Raw genomic sequence first — 24,551 nt, forward strand, 5'->3', positions numbered from 1 at the left:
AGCAGTGAAATATGCAAGTTTCTGAATAATACATAGTCTAATCCTATATTTTATACAAAGCAAAAAAATATATATTTGTATAGAAATTGGTCTCAAAAAATACACACCAAATGGTGACTTAATGAGAAGAAATGAAATTAAGGATGAGTGAGAGGAGGTAAAATTTTAATATTTAAATCTATAATTTGTAATTCTGTTTGCATTTTTATCAATAATTTGTATGCATTACATCTATAAATAAAATGAGATTAGGTGGAGCAAGAATGACAAGTGAGAAATTTATTCTCTGTTTCAAGGAAAATGCATAGTAATTTCACACTCTAAATGGTGAGGAATATAACTGGTCTGTCTTTTTTCTTTTTCTCCATAGAGGCAGCGGGAGATTGAGAGAGATGATTAACGTGATGTTAAAATGCTCAGGAAAATAATCTTAGAAACAAATTTTAGAATGGCAAAATATATTTGATTATCCTGTCACAGTATGTCTATAGTGGTAGACAAATAGTTGGCTTGTTTTAGCACTAAGATTCAGCAGTAATTATCACAATTTATATGAGCATTTTAATATATCCACCTTTGGATTGGGTTTAGAATAAAGTAATTAGGGAAAAGTATCAGACATAGAAGCTTACCACGGTACTTATCTTCTGTTTCAAGTCTTCTCCAAACTATCATTTTTGAATTTGGGGATTCTTAATATTTTAATATAACTATTTGATTAACACAATTGACTGTAGTTTATTACAACAGCCATATGAAATCCAATTATAAGCGAAACAGAATGATGAGAGAGAGACTGAAGAGCATGGGACATGTTTTGGAAATGCAAGGAAGGCCTCTGTCATCCTATTAGAACAACCTGATGGACATCTGCTGCTGCCAATCAGGGGCAGTGTTCCTAAATTATAGCACAGTGTTCGAGGTGAGAATAACCCAACTGACAGTTATGTCTGTGAGCCTGAAATAATCTTGTAATAATGATCAGCCATGCAATTATTAGTAATTTTTCATTTCTCAAAAACTCCTACATGCACATAATTCAATAAGGGGGTCATATCCACATCATTTACATCTCTAATTCAATTTCTAATAACTGATTTTTAAAATATTATTTAAAGAGAATCTTCAAAAAGAAAAGAAAATTCCTAGCAGGTAGTTTGTTTGTTACCTGCAGAACATTACAAAAAGTTCCAGGGTCACTGTTTAACTTATATTTATATTTCAGCTTGTTATAAAATTAAAAATAAATGAACCAATAAGCAAACAATGCTTCACTCAGAAAAAGTTTTCCTAAAGTTCTGTTTACTTTTATCAGTATTTTCCTTTCTCCACTCTCTTTTATCACTAATAAAAATGGCTTTGGCATACAAAGGGGACATAAGGATTATATAGGAGTTCGTCTTCAGTTTAGTATGAAGTGATCCACAAAATTGGAAACAGGATAATGCAAAAAATAATTAGTCTTTTCACTAGATTCAATAAAAGCTCACGCAAGTATAAGAGTGTTGGGCTTAATCATGGTTTGGCCTACTATTTCCTTTTACTTCATGTTATATCTGAAAGGAATTTACTCATCATGGAGAAAATAAGCTACATTAAAACTAAAACACAGTGAGAAACAAATATTGCTCTAATGCTAGAAAAAAAGAAAATTTCCTGGGCTCAAAAGAGCTGAGTTTCAAGGACAGTTGACACCTATACCCTACTTACTAAGATAGAATGAATCAGATATATCTATAATTTGGCCTCTGTAGGTGTATTTCAGCTGTTTCATTTCTTTTCAGGGAAGAAAGATGGTGTATGAAACTTTTTCCAAGATGGTCTCTGAAATGAGTTAAACTTCGGTGTTCAAATTGTGAAAAACAAGCCTTGAAAGTGATAATAAGGTTTTTATTCCTCCCTTTTGCTTTTAAACAAGTTCATGATGCATGAGATTGCCTACTCCAATTTTTAGTTTCTATTACTAATCTTCTTTCCTTCATTATTTTGGATTTAAGTCCTGAATTTCTAGTTTAAAATGTCATATTTTTCAAAGCTAATGCTTTATCATAATGAAGCAGTGCTCTTACATCAAAATGAATGGGCTGCCACTTGACACAGAAGTTAAAAGTGAAATTTCCAATAACTGCCTTATACCAAATATAACACCTCTTTTGATAATGTTCTTTGAACTCTCACATTTTGAAATTAGAAACCTCAAAAAATTGTAGAATTCGAGAAAAATCACATGGAGACATGACCTTCTTAGGTCTAGGAGGACTTTTTCCTTCTCTTGTAAGGTGTTCAAACTATGGAAAATCAACTATACGCCTTAGGAAAGTACTCATAAAATGCTATATTTATGAATCAAATATCCTATGGAATATTCTATAATTGCCTTTTTAAAACATAGGCAGCAAAAGGAAATTTTATTCTCCAACTTTTAGCCAAGAACCACACTCTAGACCAGCATTTCTTAGTAATCCTACAATCAGGGTAATTGTTTGATTTAGTCACTGTATTACTACCTTCTATAGAGGGAAATAATTGTAATGACTTATGAGTGTTCCCATTATTACTTAATATTTTACCAAATTTTAGTTATTTAACTGTACTTTGTTTTTGTTTGAAGATCTACTCTTAAAATAGTAATAATTTTATTTTTTGACAATCAAAAATTAAATATATTGTGTATGTATGTTTTGGTTATTCTGCCATTTTTTTTTTTTTTTTTTTTTTTTTTTGAGACGGAGTCTCGCTCTGTCGCCCAGGCTGGAGTGCAGTGGCGCGATCTCGGTTCACTGCAAGCTCCGCCTCCCGGGTTCACGCCATTCTCCTGCCTCAGCCTCCCGCGTAGCTGGGACTACAGGTGCCCGCCACCACGCCTGGCTAATTTTTTGTATTTTTTAGTAGAGACGGGGTTTCACTGTGTTAGCCAGAATCTGCCATTTTTTTAACTGCTTGCAATGTCTATTTATGAAAAAATAAACATTTTCAGGAGTGCTATTCATTTGCTCTGATGTGGGGAAGGGAGAAGTTTTTTAAAGTACAAACCTCTAAGGCATTTTCAAAAAATTCAGAAGTCAACCTAAGGAGCTCCGTTCTTCTTTCAAGCATGGACACCAGAGCTGCCCATGCTTCACCCAGGGTCTCGGCCATGGCATCATAGACCTGACTCTGATCCTTGTTCTCTTCAGCTGTCTTGTCTGCTTCCTGCAAGAGTTCCCATACCCGATCTTCCAAAGCCTAAGTACAAAAGAAAAAGGCATAAGGCAGGGTGTTAACTTAATGTAAGAACACAGGATCACATTTTAAACACTTGGATAGTAGAAATTGCATGTAGTCTAGGAAACAGAATTTATAAACACAAACTGTTATGCAAGAAGGTGTATCAAACAGGAAGGAAGGAGCGATCAGGATTGAGGTGAGCCAGGAAGCATGGCCAGGCTAAAGGCATTCACATTTAAACATTGTCCAAACACTGCTGACATCTGTCAAAGACACATGTCTACATTCCCAAGGGGTATAGAATATTATGTTAATCTCACAATTCCAAAAAAATAAGAAAAGTAATAAGAATACACCTAGAAGAGTGATCAAGAATAAAGGTTGTGAGAAACAAGCCCAGTAAAGCTTAGTTTATTGCAAATAATTGTCATTAGTTGTTAATATGACCGTGACGATTAATGTAAATATTAAGAGTAGATTTTTAAACCAGAATAGTCATAATTTAAAAATTAAGATATCTATAACCAACATTATCTACTGTTTGAACAAAATATGAAAAATGAAAAGCAACATGTGCTTACATAATTGTCTCATTCAGGGATAGGAGGATTCAATAAGTTCCATATAATTCTTGAAGTTGACACCAAAATAAAGGCATAATTTTTAAAGAGTACAGTAGACTAAAATAGTATGAATAAATTCTAAAATATCAACATAAAAAGGAACTTAAAAACGTGATAAAGAAAAATACAACAAAGAAAACAAAAGAAATAAGAGCAGGTTCATAAGGACACACACAAACATAATGACAAGTACATAATTAAATATCAATTAACACAAAAAATGTGGATGAGTTAACTCTTTAAACAAAAAGACAAACACTATCAGAGTGAGGAAAAAAAGGCAACAAAATTCAACCAATTTGTGTTTGCTAGAGTATCCCTAAAAAGAAATACTTTTTGAAAACAAAGAGGTGAGCTATATCAGGCAAAGACAGACAAGAGAAAGCAGGACTATAATACTGAATAAATTAGAATCAAAACAAAAATCACTGATGCTTTAAAATGGCATTTATAATGATAAATAGTGCAATCCACAGTAAAGACACTCATGAACCTTTGTATCTGTGGCACTGAAATATTTCAAGTAGATATAACCAGTCTTACATCAAACAAATAGATAATAAGAACTAAATAAGAACTACAATTATGGACTGCTTTTAAAAGTAATAATAAGGCTACTACATTTAAAAACTTTAAATATATAGCTAACCTTATGCTCAGATAAAATACATAGTATTAGACAACTTGTTTTTAAAGAAAGAACATAATCTCAACATCTAGGTCTAAATTATTTAAAAAATAAACAAATTAAGGGGGATAAACTGATTTAATACAAAATCAGAAATTAGCAGGTTAGATTAAAGTATTAGAATTGATTTTTTAAGTTTTGATTAATTAAAAAACCCAATGAAATATTAAAACAGCTGAAAGATGTCAATAAAAATTGGAGAGTAGATAGCTTCAAGTGACCATTCCTGTAGAGAAACATCAAAATACGCTGGGAGACCGAGGCGGGCAGATCACGAGGTCAAGAGATGGAGACCATCCTGGCTAACACAGTGAAACCCCATCTCTACTACAAATACAAAAAAATTAGCCGGGCTTGGTGGTGGGCGCCTGTAGTCCCAGCTACTCTGGAGGCTGAGGCAGGAGAATGGCGTGAACTCAGGAGGTGGAGCTTGCAGTGAGCTGAGATCATGCCACTGCACTCCAGCCTGGGCAACAGAGCGAGACTCTGTCTCAAAAAAAGAAAAAAAAAATGCAAGCAAAAACTGTCCTAATTTTGTTAGAACTCTGGAAAGTAGTCAAAGATTTACAGCAACCAAACTAAGGCTGAAGCAAGAAAAAGGTGACTTAAAAATGGTAGAAAAGCTTTGAGATATTTTTACGTGCCCTTGCTCTACCCCTCCTGGGTTCAGCAGAAACTATTAGAGTGGATAAGAATAATAAGACTCAAGTATACATTGTCTACAAGAAACCTACTCCAAATATAAAGGCAGAGGTGCATTAAAAGTAAATGAATTGGAGTAACAATGTGAGGTGATATGTCAATTAGCTCAATTAATTTAACATGTGTTAATTATTTTGCAATGTATACATACCTCAAGACATCATATTGTACAACTTAGGTGTATACAATTTTTATTTGTCAATTATACCTCAATAAAGCTGGATGAAAAAAAAGGTAAATGGACAGAGAAAGATGTACCATGCTAACACTAGTCTGAAGAAAGCTGAGTAGCTATGTTAATTCTAGACAGAGAATATTTTAGAGCCAGGAATATTATTTGAGACTAAGATGGGTGTTACATAATAATAAAGGAGTCAATCTACAAGAAGGCATGACAATTCTAAATGGGTATGAGCCTAACAACAGAGATTCAAAATATATGAGGCAAAAATAAATAGAACTACATGCAGAAATAGATAAATATGCTATAATAGAGACTTCAACATCCTTCTATCAGTAATCATTATATCCAGCAGGCCAAAAATTATTAAGCATATAGATGAACTGAACAGCACCATTAGTCAACTTGATCTAATTGGCATTTGTAGAATAATTCTGCCAACAATGCATAACACACTTTCCTCTCAAGCTTACATAGAACATTCATTAAGATAGGCCATATCCTGGGCCATAAAACATACCTTACCAAAATTTTAAAAACAGAAATCATACAAATATACTCTCAGACCACAAAAGAATTAAACTAAATGTCAACAGAAATACAGCCAAAAATACCCCAATATTTTAATATTAAACAACACACTTTAAAATAACACATGGGTCCAAGAAGAAGTCTCAGGGAAATACAAATATTTTGAACTAAATGAGAAAATGAAAATATGATGTATCAAAATTTTTAAGATGAAACAAAAGCAGTGCTTAAAGAAAAATTTGTAACATTGAATGTGTGTGTGTGTGTATATATATATATATATATATATAGAGAGAGAGAGAGAGAGAGAGAGAGAGAGAGAAAACCTAAATCAGTCTTCTGAGTTTTTACCATAGGAACTAGAGAAAGAGAGTAAATTAAATCTTAAGTAAACAGAAGAAAATAATAAAAATTAGAGGAGGAATCAATGAAATGAAAACAATAGAGAAAATCAATGAAAGCAAAAATGAGTTCTAAGAAAAGATCAATAAAATTGATAAATCTCTAGTCAGGCTAATCAAGAAAGAAAGAAAGAGAAAAGAAACAAATTACTAATATTGGAAATGAAAAAGGGTCCATAACTACTGATCCCATGGATATTAAAAGGATAAAAAGGAATACTATAAATGGCTCTATGTCCACAAATTTGATAACTGAGATGAAATGGACAAATTCCTTGAAAGACACAATCTACCAAAACTCACACAAGAAAAAATAGGTAATGTGAACAAGCCTATATCTATTAAAAAATTAAATCAATAATTAATAACGTTCCAAATAAGAAAGCAGTAAGCCCAGGTGACTACGCTGGTGAATTCTACCAAATGTTTAAAGAAGAAATGATGCTAAAGCTACTTAATAAATTCAGCAAAGTTACAGAGTATAAGATCAATAACAAAAAAATTGGTTGTGTTTCTTTATAAAGAAATGAACAATCTAAAAAGGAAATCAAGAATTCCACTTATAAGAGCATCAGAAAGAATGAAATACCTAGGAATACATTTAACCAAGGAGGTGAAAGACTTGTACATTGAAAACTAAAAATCATTACTGAAAGAAATTGAAGAAGACCTAAATAAATGGAAAGAGAACCCATGTTTATGAGTTGGAAGACTTAGTGTTGTTAAAAAGCAATACTGTCTAAAGTAATCCACAGATTCAATGTAATCAATATAAAAATTTTATTTCACAGGCTTTTTGACAGAAATTGAAGAGATAATCCTCATATTTATATGGACTTGTAAGGGGACCATAACAGTCAAAACAATCTTGAAAAAGAACAAATTCAGAGGACTCACACTTCTAAATTTCAAAACTTACTACAAAGCAACAGTAGTCAAAATGGTGTATTGACATAAGGATAGACATATACGGCAATGGCCTAGAATTGAGAGTTCAGAAATATACCTGTATGTCTATGGCCAATTGATTTTCAACGATGGTGCCAGGACCATTCAATTAGGAAAGAGTAGTCTCAAACTAGTGGAGCTAGAACAACTAGATATTCACATGTAAAAGAATAAAATTGAATTATTACCTTTCATACCATATAAAAATTAACTCAAAATGTATCAGTGATCTCAATGTAAAAGCTAAAACTATGAAATTTTTAGAAGAATTTTGTAAGTAAATTTTCATCACCTTGAATTTGCCAATAGTTTTTTAGATACGACACCAGTAGCATAAGCAACAACAACAACAAACAGATAAATTGGACTTCATCAAAATTAAGACTTTTGTGTACAAAGGACATTATCAAAGAAGTAAAAAGAAAATCCTTAGAATGGGAGAAAATGTTTGCAAATGATATATCTGATAAGCATCTAGTATTCAGAATATACAAAGAGCTCTTTCAACTTAACAATAGAAAGGGGCTGGGCGCAGTGGCTCATGCCTGTAATCCCAGCTCTTTGAGAGGCCGAGGCAGGCAGGTCACTTGAGGTCAGGAGTTCGAGACCAGCCTGGCCAACATGTTGAAACTCCATCTGTACTAAAAATTCAAAAATTAGCCAGGCGTGGTGGTGGGCACCTGTAATCCTAGTTACTCAGGAGGCTGAGGCAGGAGAATTGCTTGAGCCCAGGAGGTAGAGGTTGCAGTGAGCTGAGACCATACCACTGTACTCCAGCCTGGGTGAGAGAGCAAGACCCCGCCTCAAAAAAATAAAAATAAATAAATAAATAAATAAATAAATAAATAAAACAGAAAGGACAACAATACAATCATAAAATGGGCAACGGACTTGAAAAGACATTTCTCCAACAAAGATATATAAATGGCAAACAAGTGCACACAAAGATGCTCAAATGATTAGTCTTAGAAAAATGCAAACCAAAAGTACAACGAGATGTCACTTCACACCCACTAGGATAGCTATAATCTTAAAAAAAAAAAAAAAAAAAAAAGGAGGCCGGGCACAGTGGTTCACACCTGTAATCCCAGCACTTTGGGAGGCTGAGGCAGGCGGATCACCTGAGGTCAGGAGTTCATGACCAGCCTGACCAACATGGAGAAACCCCATCTCTACTAAAAATACAAAATTAGCTGGGCATGGTAGCACATGCCTGTAATCCCAGCTACTCGAGAGGCTAAGGCAGGAGAATCACTTGAACCTGGGAGGCAAAGGTTATACTGAGCTGAGATTGCACCATTGCACTCAAGGCTGGACAACAAGAGCGAAACTCCATCTCAAAAAAAAAAAAAAAAAGAAAGAAAAAAGAAAAATAACAAGTGTTGGCAAGAACATGGAGAAAATTGGAATCCATGTACATAGCTGATGATAATATAAAATGGTACAGCTGCTTTAAAAAAGCATGTTGGCATTTCCTCAAAAAGTCAAACATAGAATTACCATATGACCAAGAAATTATGCTCCTAGGCATATATCCACAGGAATTAAAGCATATGTCCACACAAAAGCATGCACACGCATATTAACAGCAGCAGTATTCACAATAGCCAAAAGACAGAAACAATCCAAGTGTCCATTTACTGGTGAATGGATGAACAAAATGTACTATATCCATATGAGGGAGTATTGATACATAGTACGAAAGAGAGAGAGAGAAAGAAAGAGAGAGAGGAAGGAAGGAAGGAAGGAAAAAAGAGAAGGGGAGGGGAATAGAGGGGAGGGGAAGGGAGGGAAGGGAAGGGAAGGGAAGGGAAGGGAAGGGAATGGAAGGGAAGGGAGACCAATACATGCTACAACATTGGTGAACCTCTAAGACATGCTAAGTGAAAGTGAAACGCCAAAGGTCACATAATGGATGATTCCACTTACATGAAATATGTAGAATAGGTAAAATCTTAGTAATAAAGAGCAGAATGGTGCTTGCCAGGGGCTGGGGGAAGGGTGAATAAGGAGTCACTATGTAGTGGGCACAGGGTTTTCTTTTGGGCTGATGGAAAGGTTTTGGATCTAGATAGAGGTGATGGCTGCACATGTGAAAGGTGATCATATGAATTGGGTCATTCTTGTCATACTCAACAAAAATGGAGTTGAGAGGTCAGGGAGGAAAACCACTCAGGGCACAAAACATTGCCCCAAAAATGTAATTCCCTGCAAGTCTGCAAGCTGAAACTGCCTACCATAACCTGAAACCAGTTTTAGCTATTGGCTACTGAAACAACCTGCTGCAACTCTGAGACTAGTTTTGCCCACGACCGTCACTTGCTAATCAGAGCTTACCAACTCCTCAAAACCTTACTAGTGGCAATGAAATTTATCAAACAGCAATACATATTCTCCTTTTTATAAAACCTCTAACTTTCTCCTTGTTTTTCAGACATACTGAAGACCAGCCAGTCTGCATTTATGCCCTGAATTGCAGTACTTTCGTCCCAAATAAAACATTTTAATTTCAGAAGTTCATTTCTATATTGAACTTTTCACACACAGCACTGTGAATGTACTAAATGCCACTGAATTTTACACTTTAAAATGGTTAATTTTATGTTATATGAATTTTGTCTCTTCAAAATTTTTTTTAACTTTTGACATTTTAAAAAGAACAAAATGATACATAAAAAACGTAAGCAGATCTCATGAAGGTAGAGAATAGAATGATGGTTACCAGAGGCTAGGTGGGTAAGAAGGAAGAAGGAGGTAAAGAGAGGTTGGCTAATGGGTACAAAAATACAGTTAGATAGAAGGAATAAGCCTTAGTGTTTGATAGTAGAGTGACTATAGTTAATTATTATATATTTCAAAATAACTAAAAGTGAAGATTTTTAATGTCATCAACACAAAGAAATCACAACTGTTTGAGGTGATGGATATCTCAATTACCAAGACTTCATCATTATACAGTGTAGAAATGTACCAAAATATCACATGTACCCCACAAATATGTGCAATTATTATGTATCATTTAAAATATTTTATTTAACATAATTATATAATATTAAGATTGAGGGCTATAAATGCATATAACAAGTTTTGGATTTTCTGCAAATAAAAACAAAAACGGGGATAAAATGGAAAATTTTCTTTAAAATGTTACCAAAATTGTCCCAAGAAAATCTTATCATCATCTGCCTCATCATCACTATTATCACTGCCACCATCATGGAAAATATTGAATAATTTCTCAAGTATGTCCCCGAAAGAATAGATGAATATGCCAATTTGTTTATTTAGTTGCCTGTAGAAATTTGGATGTTTCCAATTTTTGACTACTATATATAAACCTGCTATAAATATTTATGTACAAGTTTTTGGGTAGACATATATTTTCATTTCTCTAGGTATTTACCTAGGGTTTTCCAGTTAATTTCACCTTCTTATTTATATCTTTCTGTATATTTTCAATTTTTTATAATAAAATATGTTATTTTTATTATTGGAGAAATTTTTATATTTTTGCAATTATGTAAAATAGACCCTTTTTTTTTTTTTTTTTTTTTTTTTTAGAAATAGACCTATTCTTAAAGGAAAAAAAAAAAAAAACACATGCCATTGCTGTACTGGAATCATGGACCTAAGTTGTCTCCAATTATTCTTCTTGAACAGTCCTTTCCTTCCTTATCCTTCCAAATTATACTCTAAGACACATTACACACTTAATTATATTATTGTTCCCAGTTATTTGCTGTTTCTCTCTGTAAGAGGACTGTACTTCTATGCCTCCTAAAGCCAGACTTGTATGCAACTAGGTTAGACTAATAAACTGTGAACAGTTTTGTGTGCCATTTCTGAGTAGAAGTATTAAGAACTAATGAGTGAGTCTATCATTGCTCTTTCCATAAATAGGGGTTGCATCTTGATATGGTTTGGCTGTGTCCTCACCCAAATCTCATCTTGAATTGTAGTTCCCATAATTCCCACATGTCATGGGAGGGACCTGGTGGGAGATGATTGAATCATGGGGGCAGTTACCCCCAAGCTGCTGTTCCTGTGATAGTGAGAGAGTTCTCACAAGAGCTGTTGGTTTTTAAGTGGCTTTTCCCCCTTTTTGCCGGCACTTCTCTTTGCTGCCACCATGTGAAGAAGGATGTGTTTGCATCCCCTTACACTGTGATTGTAATCAAAGTTTCCTGAGGCCTCCCCAGCCATGTTGAACTGTGAGTCAATTAAATCTCTTTCCTTTATAAATTAGCCAGTTTCGGGTATGTCTTTATTATGAGCATGAGAACGGACTAATAAACTCCTTCAGCCTGGATTCTAAAATAAAGGAAACACACAAACCTGAACTGCAGTTACCATGCAGCCAACATGGTACGATAAAATCTGTTATTTGTAAGCCATTGCTATTTTGGGGTTATTTGTTACCCTAGCATTACCTAATAAAAGCTATGTATTAGTCCATTTTTACGTTGCTGATAAAGACATACCCGAGATTGGGGAATTTACAAAGGAAAGAGGTTTAATGGAGTACTCGCAGTTACACATGACTGGGGAAGCCTCACAATCATAGCAGAAGGCAAGGAGGAGCAAGTCACATCTTATGTGGATAGTGCCAGGCAAAGAGGGCTTGTGTAGGGAAACTCCCATTTTTAAAACCATCAGATCTCATGAGACTTATTCACCATCATGAGAACAGCACAGGGAAGACCTAACCCCATGATTCAATTGCCTCCCACCAGGTCTCTCCCACAGCATGTGGGAATTCAAGATGAGATTTGGGTGGGGACACATCCAAACCATATTATTCCACTTCTGGCCCCTCCCAAATCTCATGTCCTTATATTGAAAACCAATCATGCCTTCCCAACAGTCCCCAAAGTCTTAACTCATTTCAGCATTAACTCAAAAGTCCACAGTCTAAAGTCTCATCCAAGACAAGGCGAGTCCCTTCTGCCTATGAGCCTGTAGAATCAAAAGCAGTTAATTACTTCCTAGATACAATGGGAGTACAGGCATTGGGTTAAATACAGCCATTCCAAATAGGATAAATTGGCCAAAATAAAGGGGCTACAGGCCCCATGAAAGTCCGAAATCTAGCAGAGTAGTCAAATCTTAAAGCTTCAAAATGATATTTTTTGACTCCATGTCTCAAATCTGGGTCACGCTGATGCAAGAGGTGGGTTCCCATGGACTTAGGCAGATCTGCCCCTGTGGCTTCACAGGGTACAACCTCCCTCCTGGCTGCTTTCACTGGTTGGCGTTGATTGTCTGTGGCTTTTCCAGCTTCTATTTGCAAGCTGTCAGCGGATCTACCATTCTGGAGTCTGGAGGACAGTGGGCCTCTTCTCACAGCTCCACTAGGCAATGCCCCAGTAGGTATTCTGTTTGTGGGCTCCAACCCCACATTTCCTTTCTGCACTGCCCTAGCAGTGACCTCCATGAGGGCCCTGCCTCTGCGGCAAATTTCTGCATGGGCATCCAGACATTTCCATACATCTGCTGAAGTCTAGGAAGAGGGTCCGAAAGCCCAGTTTTTGACTTCTGTGTACCCACAGGCTTGACACCATGTGGAAGCTGCCAAGGTTTGAGGTTTGCACCTTCTGAAGCTACAGCCCAAGCTCTGTGTTGGCCCCTTTCAGCCATGGCTGGAGTGGCTCGGTTGCAGGGCACCAAGTCCCTAGGCTGCACACAGCACACTGACCCTTGGCCTGGCCCCCAAAACCACTTTTTCCTCCTAGGCCTCCGGGCCTGTGATGGGAGGGGCTGCTGTGAAGACCTCTGACATGCCCTGGAGACATTTTCATCATTTTCTTGGGGATTAGCTCCTCATTACTTATGCAAATTTCTGCAGCCAACTTGAATCTCTTCTCAGAAAATGGGATTTTCTTTTCTGTCACATTGTCAACCTGCAAATTTTCCAAACTTTTATGCTCTGCTTCCCTTATAAAACTGAATGCCTTTAACAGCACCCAGTCACCTCTTGAATGCTTTGCTGCTTAAAAATTTCTTCAGCCATATGCCCTAAATCATCTCTCTCAAGTTCAAAGTTCCACAAATCTATAGGGCAGGGGCAAAATGTCAGCAGTCTCTTTGCTCAAACGTAACAAAAGTCATCTTTGCTCCAGTTCCCAACAAGTTCCTCATTTCCATCTGAGACCACATCAGCCTGGACTTTATTGTCCATATCTCTATCATCATTTTGGGCAAAGCCATTCAACTAGTTTCTAGGAAGTTCCAAACTGTCCCACATTTTCCTGTCCTCTGAGCTCTCCAAACGGTTCCAACCCCTGTCTATTACCCAGTTCCAAAGTCACTTCCACATTTCAGGTATCTTTTCAGCAGCAGCCCACTCTACTGGTACCAATTTACTGTATTAGTCCATTTTCATGCTGCTGATTAAGACATACCTGAGACAGGGAAATTTAAAAGAGATTTAATGGAGAACTCACAGTTCCACCTGTTTGGAGAAGCCTCGCAATCAAGGCAGAAGGCAAGGAGGACCAAGTCACATCTTACATGGATAGCAGCAGGCAAAGAGAGTGCTTGTTGTAGGGAAACTCCAATTTTTAAAACCATCAGATCTCATAAGACTTATTCACTATCATGAGAACAGCACGGGAAAGACCCACTCCCATGATTCAATTATCTCCCACCAGGTCCCTCCCACAACACATGGGAATTCCAATTGAGATTTGGGTGAGGACACAACCACACCATATCAAGCTGACATATACATGGCCAAAAGAATGAAGGAGGCCAAAAAAATATGCCAGGAGCAGATTACTAAGAAACGCAGCCTGTCCTCTCCAAGAGCGTCTACTTCTGAGTCCAGTCAATAATAATATTTTTTGAGTAACAAGTAAACAAAATCAGACTACACTCCCCAGAAAGAAGGTTGAGACCAGAAAGGACACTGTAATGAATGGGGTAAAGCTCCCAGGAAACATCACAAACACATCAAAATAATACCTCTCACAAATAGAGTAGGACTGATATTCTTTTTGTGAACTCAAAATAGTTATAAAAGATATTCTGCCAGAAACATAAGTAAACAGTAGAGCAATTACTCATTTAAGTTGATTGAGTCAATCCGGAAAATGCAATAAAGATCTATTTTGCCCAGTGATTGTTTTTGGATGGAATTAACCTTATATTGTCACTTATATTAACTTTCTAAAATAAAATTGAAAATTTTTCTTCTCATGAAAAGCAGACAATTTTGGTCATGAAGAAAATGTTGACATAATATTATCTTTCATGTATAAAGATTATGTTTTCCAACAACAAAAAAATCATGCACATTGAGCTGTTTCTCCAGTGGTGGTGATGAATTTGCCTTGAGTGGCCACATTGTGAAATAAACCTCCTGTCAAAGCATGGCATGCAGCATAACATAGTGATTAAGAACCAGACCCTGGAGTCCACATTCTGGTTCCACCAGGCAGTAGCTCTGCACATTTTATAAATTACTTTTTCTCACTAGGCCTCAGCCTGTTATAAAATATGAACACTAATAATAACTATCTTATAAGATTTTGTGACGATTAAATGAAGTAATCCATGGAAGCTCTTAGTAAAGTGCCTCAAATATAGTAAGTATGTAATAAATATTAGCTATTATTTTAATTATGTTTATCTTTTTGTGTATCTTCTAACTACTATTATTATTGTGTATTTATCAACCACTTGTAGGGAACATATTGAAGTCACAGTAGGAATAAACTAAGTGGACACCATACCCACAAGAGGAAACAAAAACTTATTTCTGATTTGAAATGTCTACATGGAATGCCAATCATGATAGCTTGCAAAGACAATTTCAGAAATGATGAGAGTTCAAAACATAAGATATTTTAATCTGAATCCAAATAACAATGATTTACTGTCAAAAAACATGTATGTTAGAATATGTTTTTAAAATAATTGCTTTTTTTCAGAATAAAAACACAATCATTCATTTTGTTCTTAAACTTCATACTCATTCTCTATGGTGAAATGATTTATTTTTTGTATATGAAAACAAATAATTGTATCACATATGCTGATGAAGTGGAGGGTACAAACATCTACTACTTAAAATTGAATGTAGAAATGTAGTAAACTTGGCAAAAGTCTACATTGTATAAAGTTCAAGTCTTAGCATTTGGGGCTTCATAGTAAATCCATTACCTCATCAAATTTGGTCTATTGGTTTCTGAAATCCATGGTAAAATAAGAATGAAATGTTGCATTTTGGGATTTGTAGTTCCCTTGGGCTGAAGACTGCATTAATGATTAGGGAGATACTGATATATTCCTCTCTATGCATCCTTGGGTCATCCCTCCCTAAAAGAAAATGAACATATGTGAGCGCAAACATATGTTGTCATTATTGCCACCATATTGCCAATGCTTATAATCATCTTCTGCTACTTCTTCTGATGCTAATAATTTTTCTAATACATTTGTTTCAAAAAATCATACAATGCATACAAATGATCAATTTTTAAGAATAATAGTCGTTTGCTGATAGGTAAATTATATGTGAAAATTGTTCATGGAACTGTTATCCATGGTATTTGATAGAATTGTATTTGAATTAATAAATACTTTATTGTTAATTTGATTCTAATTCTACTGCCAAGCATTTCTGTAATTAATCATTTCAGAGTCAAGATGAAGATGCCATCTGAAATTTCTATTCTATGAATGACATCTGGATATTGATTTCCTGAAATGTCTTGAAATTTTCTTGAAAATGCTTCCTAAATAAAGAACATTAAAGACTAAATTTTTTTTTTTGAGACAGAGTCTCGCTCTGTTGCCCAGGCTGGAGTGCAGTGGCACGATCTTGGCTAACTGCAACCTCTGCTTCCCAGGTTCAAGCCATCCTCCTGCCTTGGCCCCACCTAGTAGCTGGGATTATAGGCATGCGCCACTGTGCCTGACTAATTTTTGTATTTTTTAGGGAGATGGGGTTTTGCCATGTTGGCCAGGCTGGTTTCGAACTCCTGACCTCAGGTTATCCACCTGCCTTGGCCTCCCAAAGGGCTGGGATTACTGGCATGAGCCACCGCCCCCGGCCTAAAGACTAAATTCTTAAAAGCCACAAAAAAATTTTTGGCTTCTTGAGAGCTTTTAAATCACCAAAGAGCTTACAATTTAGGGAAGACTTTAGGAATGCTCTATTCAAACCTAATATGAACAAATTTCTTTAAATATTTTCAACTACACATGATTAATTGACAGTGATTTCCCTCCAATTAGACTATCTGTAATGAAAAATATGCAGGTAAATGGATCCAAACTATTCCACAAAAACTCATTCATAGGTTTTCTTATACTTGTGAACATTATTTGGAGAATTTTTTTTAAAAAAAAGTTTAGAAAATTATTAAACAATGTAACAAACTGGGATTGTTTAAATAGTTTTAAAATACGTTATAATGTATATATTACAGGAGGAAAAGACAGCAAATTAATTCAAAGATGAGATGCATTTAGAGATTATTTACATATGTGATTCACCTATTAAAAAACAACAAAAAGTAACATTGTAATGAACAAGCATATTACATTATAAACAATCTTTTTACCAGAAGTTACAAATAATACTACAAGACTGTGTGGGACCTATGTTTCACCATCCTGTCCCTGGTTCAATACTGTGTTTGTGTTTCTTTCTTTCTTTTCTTTTCTTTTTGAGACAGAGTCTCACTCTGTCGCCCAGGCTGGAGTGCAGTGGTGCGATCTCAGCTCACTGCAACCTCTACTTCCCCCGACCCCCATAGCTGGGACTATAGGCATGTGCCACCAAGCCTGCTTAATGTTTGTATTTTTTTGTAGAATGGGGTTTCACCATGTTGGCCAGGCTGGTCTCGAACTCCTGACCTCAAGTGATCCACCCACCTTGGCCTCCCAAAGTGCTGGGATTATAGGCATGAGCCACCATGCCCAGTGGTATTTGTGTTTCTTAATACAAGATACGTCTCTGGATACTCTGTACCTCTCTAGCTTCTAGATCACACAGAACCTTATTTTCCTCTTCTCTGTCATCCCAGTGAGGATACACCTCCAACAGCCACAAAGAAGCCAGCCTAGCTCTCAGTCCAGGTACCAACTATCCAGGAGAATCATTACTTCCTCTCAGGCAGCTTCAAGGCTGAAACAATGGCCCATGACTTCTGTCTCTCCTCAATCAATTCCCTCACTGGAGTTCTTCCCCACTTCCCCTGAACAAAGACCAGCTTGTTCATTTGCATTTCATTGGCAGATAATATTACTTGAGATATCATTCAATTTGTTATTTTTATCTTAACATACATGGGGGTGGGGAGGAGAAAAAGAAATTAAGCAAACTGTGAATGTCCCTTTGTTCAGTGTTATCTGTTTCTGTTAACTATGTAAGATGTTGGTAGATGGCAAACAAACTCCCTGAGAAAAAAAACAGTGGGAGTTTTCATATGAAAGTGTTCAGACGAGGAGCCAAGATGGCCAAATAGGAACAGCTCCGGTCTACAGCTCCCAGCGTGAGCGACGCAGAAGATGGGTGATTTCTGCATTTCCATCTGAGGTACCAGGTTCATCTCACTAGGGAGTGCCAGACAGTGGGCGCAGGCCAGTGGATGCGCGCACCGTGCGCGAGCCGAAGCAGGGCGAGGCATTGCCTCACCTGAGAAGCGCAAGGGGTCAGGGAGTTCCCTTTCCGAGTCAAAGAAAGGTGTGACGGACGCACCTGGAAAATCGGGTCACTCCCACCCCAATATTGCGCTTTTCAGACCTGCTTAAAAAACGGCGCACCACGAGACTATATCCCACACCTGGCTCGGAGGGTCCTACGCCCACGGAATCTCGCTGATTGCTAGCACAGCAGTCTGAGATCAAACTGCAAGGCGGCAGCGAGGCTGGGGGAGGGGCGCCCGCCATTGCCCAGGCTTGCTTAGGTAAACAAAGCAGCAGGGAAGCTCGAACTGGGTGGAGCCCACCACAGCTCAAGGAGGCCTGCCTGCCTCTGTAGGCTCCACCTCTGGGGGCAGGGCACAGACAAACAAAAAGTCAGCAGTAACCTCTGCAGACTTAAATGTCCCTGTCTGACAGCTTTGAAGAGAGCAGTGGTTCTCCCAGCACACAGCTGGAGATCTGAGAACCGGCAGACTGCCTCCTCAAGTGGGTCCCTGACCCCTGACCCCCGAGCAGCCTAACTGGGAGGCACCCCCCAGCAGGGGCACACTGACACCTCACGTGGCAGGGTATTCCAACAGACCTGCAGCTGAGGGTCCTGTCTGTTAGAAGGAAAACTAACAAACAGAAAGGACATCCACACCGAAAACCCATCTGTACATCACCATCATCAAAGACCAAAAGTAGATAAAACCACAAAGATGAGGAAAAAACAGAACAGAGAAACTGGAAACTCTAAAATGCAGAGCGCCTCTCCTCCTCCAAAGGAACGCAGTTCCTCACCAGGAATGGAACAAAGCTGGATGGAGAATGACTTTGACGAGCTGAGAGAAGAAGGCTTCAGACGATCAAATTACTCTGAGCTACGGGAGGACATTCAAACCAAAAGCAAAGAAGTTGAAAACTTTGAAAAAAATTTAGAAGAATGTATAACTAGAATAACCAATACAGAGAAGTGCTTAAAGGAGCCGATGGAGCTGAAAACCAAGGCTTGAGAACTACATGAAGAATGCAGAAGCCTCAGGAGCCAATGCGATCAACTGGAAGAAAGGGTATCAGCAATGGAAGATGAAATGAATGAAATGAAGTGAGAAGGGAAGTTTAGAGAAAAAAGAATAAAAAGAAATGAGCAAAGCCTCCAAGAAATATGGGACTATGTGAAAAGACCAAATCTATGTCTGATTGGTGTACTTGAAAGTGATGGGGAGAATGGAACCAAGCTGGAAAACACTCTGCAGGATATTATCCAGGAGAACTTCCCCAATCTAGCAAGACAGGCCAACGTTCAGATTCAGGAAATACAGAGAACGCCACAAAGATACTCCTCAAGAAGAGCAACTCCAAGACACATAATTGTCAGATTCACCAAAGTTGAAATGAAGGAAAAAATGTTAAGGGCAGCCAGAGAGAAAGGTCGGGTTACCCTCAAAGGGAAGCCCATCAGACTAACAGCGGATGTCTCCGCAGAAACCCTACAAGCCAGAAGAGAGTGGGGGCCAATATTCAACATTCTTAAAGAAAAGAATTTTCAACCCAGAATTTCATATCCAGCCAAACTAAGCTTCATAAGTGAAGGAGAAATAATATACTTTACAGACAAGCAAATGCTGAGAGATTTTGTCACCACCAGGCCTGCCCTAAAAGAGCTCCTGAAGGAAGCGCTAAACATGGAAAGGAACAACCGGTACCAGCCGCTGCAAAATCATGCCAAAATGTAAAGACCATCGAGACTAGGAAGAAACTGCATCAACTAATGAGCAAAATCACCAGGTAACATCATAATGACAGGATCAAATTCACACATAACAATATTAACTTTAAATGTAAATGGACTAAATTCTCCAATTAAAAGACACAGACTGGCAAATTGGATAAAGAGTCAAGACCCATCAGTGTGCTGTATTCAGGAAACCCGTCTCACGTGCAGAGACACACATAGGCTCAAAATAAAAGGATGGAGGAAGATCTACCAAGCCAATGGAAAACAAAAAAAGGCAGGGGTTGCAATCCTAGTCTCTGATAAAACAGACTTTAAACCAACAAAGATCAAAAGAGACAAAGAAGGCCATTACATAATGGTAAAGGGATCAATTCAACAAGAAGAGCTAACTATCCTAAATATATACACACCCAATACAGGAGCACCCAGATTCATAAAGCAAGTCCTGAGTGACCTACAAAGAGACTTAGACTCCCACACATTAATAATGGGAGACTTTAACACACCACTGTCAACATTAGACAGATCAACGAGACAGAAAGTCAACAAGGATACCCAGGAATTGAACTCAGCTCTGCACCAAGCAGACCTAATAGACATCTACAGAACTCTCCACCCCAAATCAACAGAATATACATTTTTTTGGCACCACACCACACCTATTCCAAAATTGACCACATAGTTGGAAGTAAAGCTCTCCTCAGCAAATGTAAAAGAACAGAAATTATAACAAACTATCTCTCAGACCACAGTGCAATCAAACTAGAACTCAGGATTAAAAATCTCACTCAAAGCCGCTCAACTACATGGAAACTGAACAACCTGCTCCTGAATGACTACTGGGTACATAACGAAATGAAGGCAGAAATAAAGATGTTCTTTCAAACCAACGAGAACAAAGACACAACATACCAGAATCTCTGGGACGCATTCAAAGCAGTGTGTAGAGGGAAATTTATAGCACTAAATGTCCACAAGAGAAAGCAGGAAAGATCCAAAATTGACACCCTAACATCACAATTAAAAGAACTAGAAAAGCAAGAGCAAACACATTCAAAAGCTAGCAGAAGGCAAGAAATAACTAAAATCAGAGCAGAACTGAAGGAAATAGAGACCCAAAAAACCCTTCAAAAAATCAATGAATCCAGGAACTGGTTTTTTGAAAGGATCAACAAAATTGATAGACCGCTAGCAAGACTAATAAAGAAAAAAAGAGAGAAGAATCAAATAGACACAATAAAAAATGATAAAGGGGATATCACCACCGATCCCACAGAAATACAAACTACCATCAGAGAATACTACAAACACCTCTACACAAATAAACTAGAAAATCTAGAAGAAATGGATACATTCCTCAACACATACACTCTCCCAAGACTAAACCAGGAATAAGTTGAATCTCTGAATAGACCAATAACAGGAGCTAAAACTGTGGCAATAATCAATAGTTTACCTACCAAAAAGAGTCCAGGACCAGATGGATTCACAGCCGAATTCTACCAGAGGTACAAGGAGGAACTGGTACCATTCCTTCTGAAACTATTCCAATCAATAGAAAAAGAGGGAATCCTCCCTAACTCATTTTATGAGGCCAGCATCATTCTGATACCAAAGCCGGGCAGAGACACAACCAAAAAAGAGAATTTTAGACCAATATCCTTGATAAATATTGATGCAAAAATCCTCAATAAAATACTGGCAAACCAAATCCAGCAGCACATCAAAAAGATCAAAAAGCTTATCCACCATGATCAAGTGGGCTTCATCCCTGGGATGCGAGGCTGGTTCAATATACGCAAATCAATAAATGTAATCCAGCATATAAACAGAACCAAAGACAAAAACCACATGATTATCTCAATAGATGCAGAAAAAGTCTTTGACAAAATTCAACAACCCTTCATGCTAAAAACTCTCAATAAATTAGGTATTAATGGGACATATTTCAAAATAATAAGAGCTATCTATGACAAACCCACAGCCAATATCATACTGAATGGGCAAAAACTGGAAGCATTCCCTTTGAAAACTGGCACAAGACAGGGATGCCCTCTCTCACCACTCCTATTCAACATAGTGTTGGAAGTTCTGGCCAGGACAATTAGGCAGGAGAAGGAAATAAAGGGTATTCAATTAGGAAAAGAGGAAGTCAAATTGTCCCTGTTTGCAGATGACATGATTGTATATCTAGAAAACCCCATTGTCTCAGCCCAAAATCTCCTTAAGCTGATAAGCAACTTCAGCAAAGTCTCAGGATACAAAATCAATGTACAAAAATCACAAGCATTCCTATACACCAACAACAGACAAACAGAGAGCCAAATCATGAGTTAACTCCCATTCACAATTGCTTCAAAGAGAATAAAATACCTAGGAATCCAACTTACAAGGGACGTGAAGGACCTCTTCAAGGAGAACTACAAAACACTGCTCAATGAAATAAAAGAGGATACAAACAAATGGAAGAACATTCCATGCTCATGGGTAGGAAGAATCAATATCGTGAAAAATGGCCATACTGCCCAAGGTAATTTATAGATTCAATGCCATCCCCATCAAGCTACCAATGACTTTCTTCACAGAATTGGAAAAAACTACTTTAAAGTTCATATGGAACCAAAAAAGAGCCTGCATCGCCAAGTCAATTCTAAGCCAAAAGAACAAAGCTGGAGGCATCACGCTACCTGACTTCAAACTATACTACAAGGCTACAGTAACCAAAACAGCATGGTACTGGTACCAAAACAGTGATATAGATCAATGGAACAGAACAGAGCCCTCAGAAATAACGCCACATAGCTACAACTATCTGGTCTTTGACAAACCTGAGAAAAACAAGAAATGGGGAAAGGATTCCCTATTTAATAAATGGTGCTGGGATAACTGGCTAGCCATATGTAGAAAGCTGAAACTAGATCCCTTCCTTACACCTTATACAAAAATCAATTCAAGATGGATTAAAGATTTAAACGTTAGACCTAAAACCATAAAAACCCTAGAAGAAAACGTAGGCATTACCATTCAGGACATAGGCATGGGCAAGGACTTCATGTCCAAAACACCAAAAGCAATGGCAACAAAAGCCAAAATTGACAAATGGGATCTAAATAAACTAAAGAGCTTCTGCACAGCAAAAGAAACTACCATCAGAGTGAACAGGCAACCTACAAAATGGGAGAAAATTTTTGCAACCTACTCATCTGACAAAGGGCTAATAACCAGAATCTACAATGAACTCAAACAAATTTACAAGAAAAAAACAAACAACCCCATCAAAAAGTGGGCGAAGGACATGAACAGACACTTCTCAAAAGAAGACATTTATGCAGCCAAAAAACACATGAAAAAATGCTCATCATCACTAGCCATCAGAGAAATGCAAATCAAAACCACAATGAGATACCATCTCACACCAGTCAGAATGGCAATCATTAAAAAGTCAGGAAACAACAGGTGCTGGAGAGGATGTGGAGAAATAGGAACACTTTTACACTGTTGGTGGGACTGTAAACTAGTTCAACCATTGTGGAAGTCAGTGTGGCGATTCCTCAGGGATCTAGAACTAGAAATACCATTTGACCCAGCCATCCCATTACTGGGTATATACCCAAAGGACTATAAATCGTGCTGCTATAAAGACACATGCACACGTATGTTTATTGCGGCACTATTCACAATAGCAAAGACTTGGAACCAACCCAAATGTCCAACAATGATAGACTGGATTAAGAAAATGTGGCACATATACACCATGGACTACTATGCAGCCATAAAAAATAATGAGTTCATGTCCTTTGTAGGGACATGGATGAAATTGGAATTCATCATTCTCAGTAAACTATAGCAAGAACAAAAAACCAAACACCGCATATTCTCACTCATAGGTGGGAATTGAACAATGAGATCACATGGACACAGGAGAGGGAATATCACACTCTGGGGACTGTGGTGGGGTGGGGGGAGGGGGGAGGGATAGCATTGGGAGATATACCTAATGCTAGATGACGAGTTAGTGGGTGCAGCGCACCAGCATGGCACATGTATACATATGTAACTAACCTGCACAATGTGCACATGTACCCTAAAACTTAAAGTATAATAAAAAAAAATGGAAAAAAAAAAAAAGAAAGTGTTCAGAGAGTGGTTCAATGATCACTCTGCAAGATATTGTAGGAAATATCTGCACCCATCTGAGAGATTAACTGGATGCCTTCTAAGGACCCATCTATTTCCATGGTTTAGTGATACAATAATTAGTTAATTTATGCAACAGATAATGAGTATTTACCATTTGCAAGGCACAAGGAGTAGCTGAAATCTAGAAACTTTGCATGTGAAATGTTTAACTTTTTTGTCTAACACATTTCATACAAGGGTTTAAAATTAGATCCAGGGTTGGCGAGAGGCATATAATATCTAAGACGTTACTGAAATTCAAGAATAAAACCATTGTTTTCACGGTTGAAGAGAAGCAATGTTTCCTCACTTGGTAGCGTAAAATTTGTTTTTGCCATTAAAGACTGATTTTTCTTTCTACATTAAACATATTAAACACTAATAGGAAAATTAAGCCACCTACTGATTTTTTTCTTTTCTTTTTGCCAATAGAATAACACTTTTCTTCTCTCTCAGTAGAACCCTCCTTCCATGTGAGAAACCCATGACACAGGATTTTGGGAAGGATCAACCTGCTCCTTCACCCACTGACAAGGGAAAGTAATGACATACGGCCAGCTCCATAAGAGTTGCCATCCCCCTTGTCAATGAGTTGATGGGCCCAAGGATGAAAACATGATTGATTCAAGGATGGAAAATGATCAAAGTCTGGAAAATCAGGTTCCAAAGAATCTTTTCTGCTGAGGGTATCTGTAAAGATTCTATTCACTAGTTACAA

General features: G+C 37.4%; 1 protein-coding gene across 4 annotated transcripts in view; it reads right to left on the reverse strand.

The window, feature by feature from the left end:
• Positions 1–24,551, reverse strand: part of CCDC141 (coiled-coil domain containing 141) — a 219,622-nt gene that overhangs the window by 149,592 nt on the left and 45,479 nt on the right. For all 4 annotated transcript variants that reach the window (XM_019021976.4, XM_055380321.2, XM_055380322.2 and 1 more), the window contains exon 3: positions 3,034–3,225. In XM_019021976.4, coding sequence (XP_018877521.3) covers positions 3,034–3,225 — 192 coding nt within the window. The remainder of the gene's footprint in view (positions 1–3,033; positions 3,226–24,551) is intronic.

The sequence above is a fragment of the Gorilla gorilla genome, chromosome 11, assembly GCF_029281585.2.
Source record: "Gorilla gorilla gorilla isolate KB3781 chromosome 11, NHGRI_mGorGor1-v2.1_pri, whole genome shotgun sequence".
NCBI classification, from domain to species: Eukaryota; Metazoa; Chordata; class Mammalia; order Primates; family Hominidae; genus Gorilla; species Gorilla gorilla.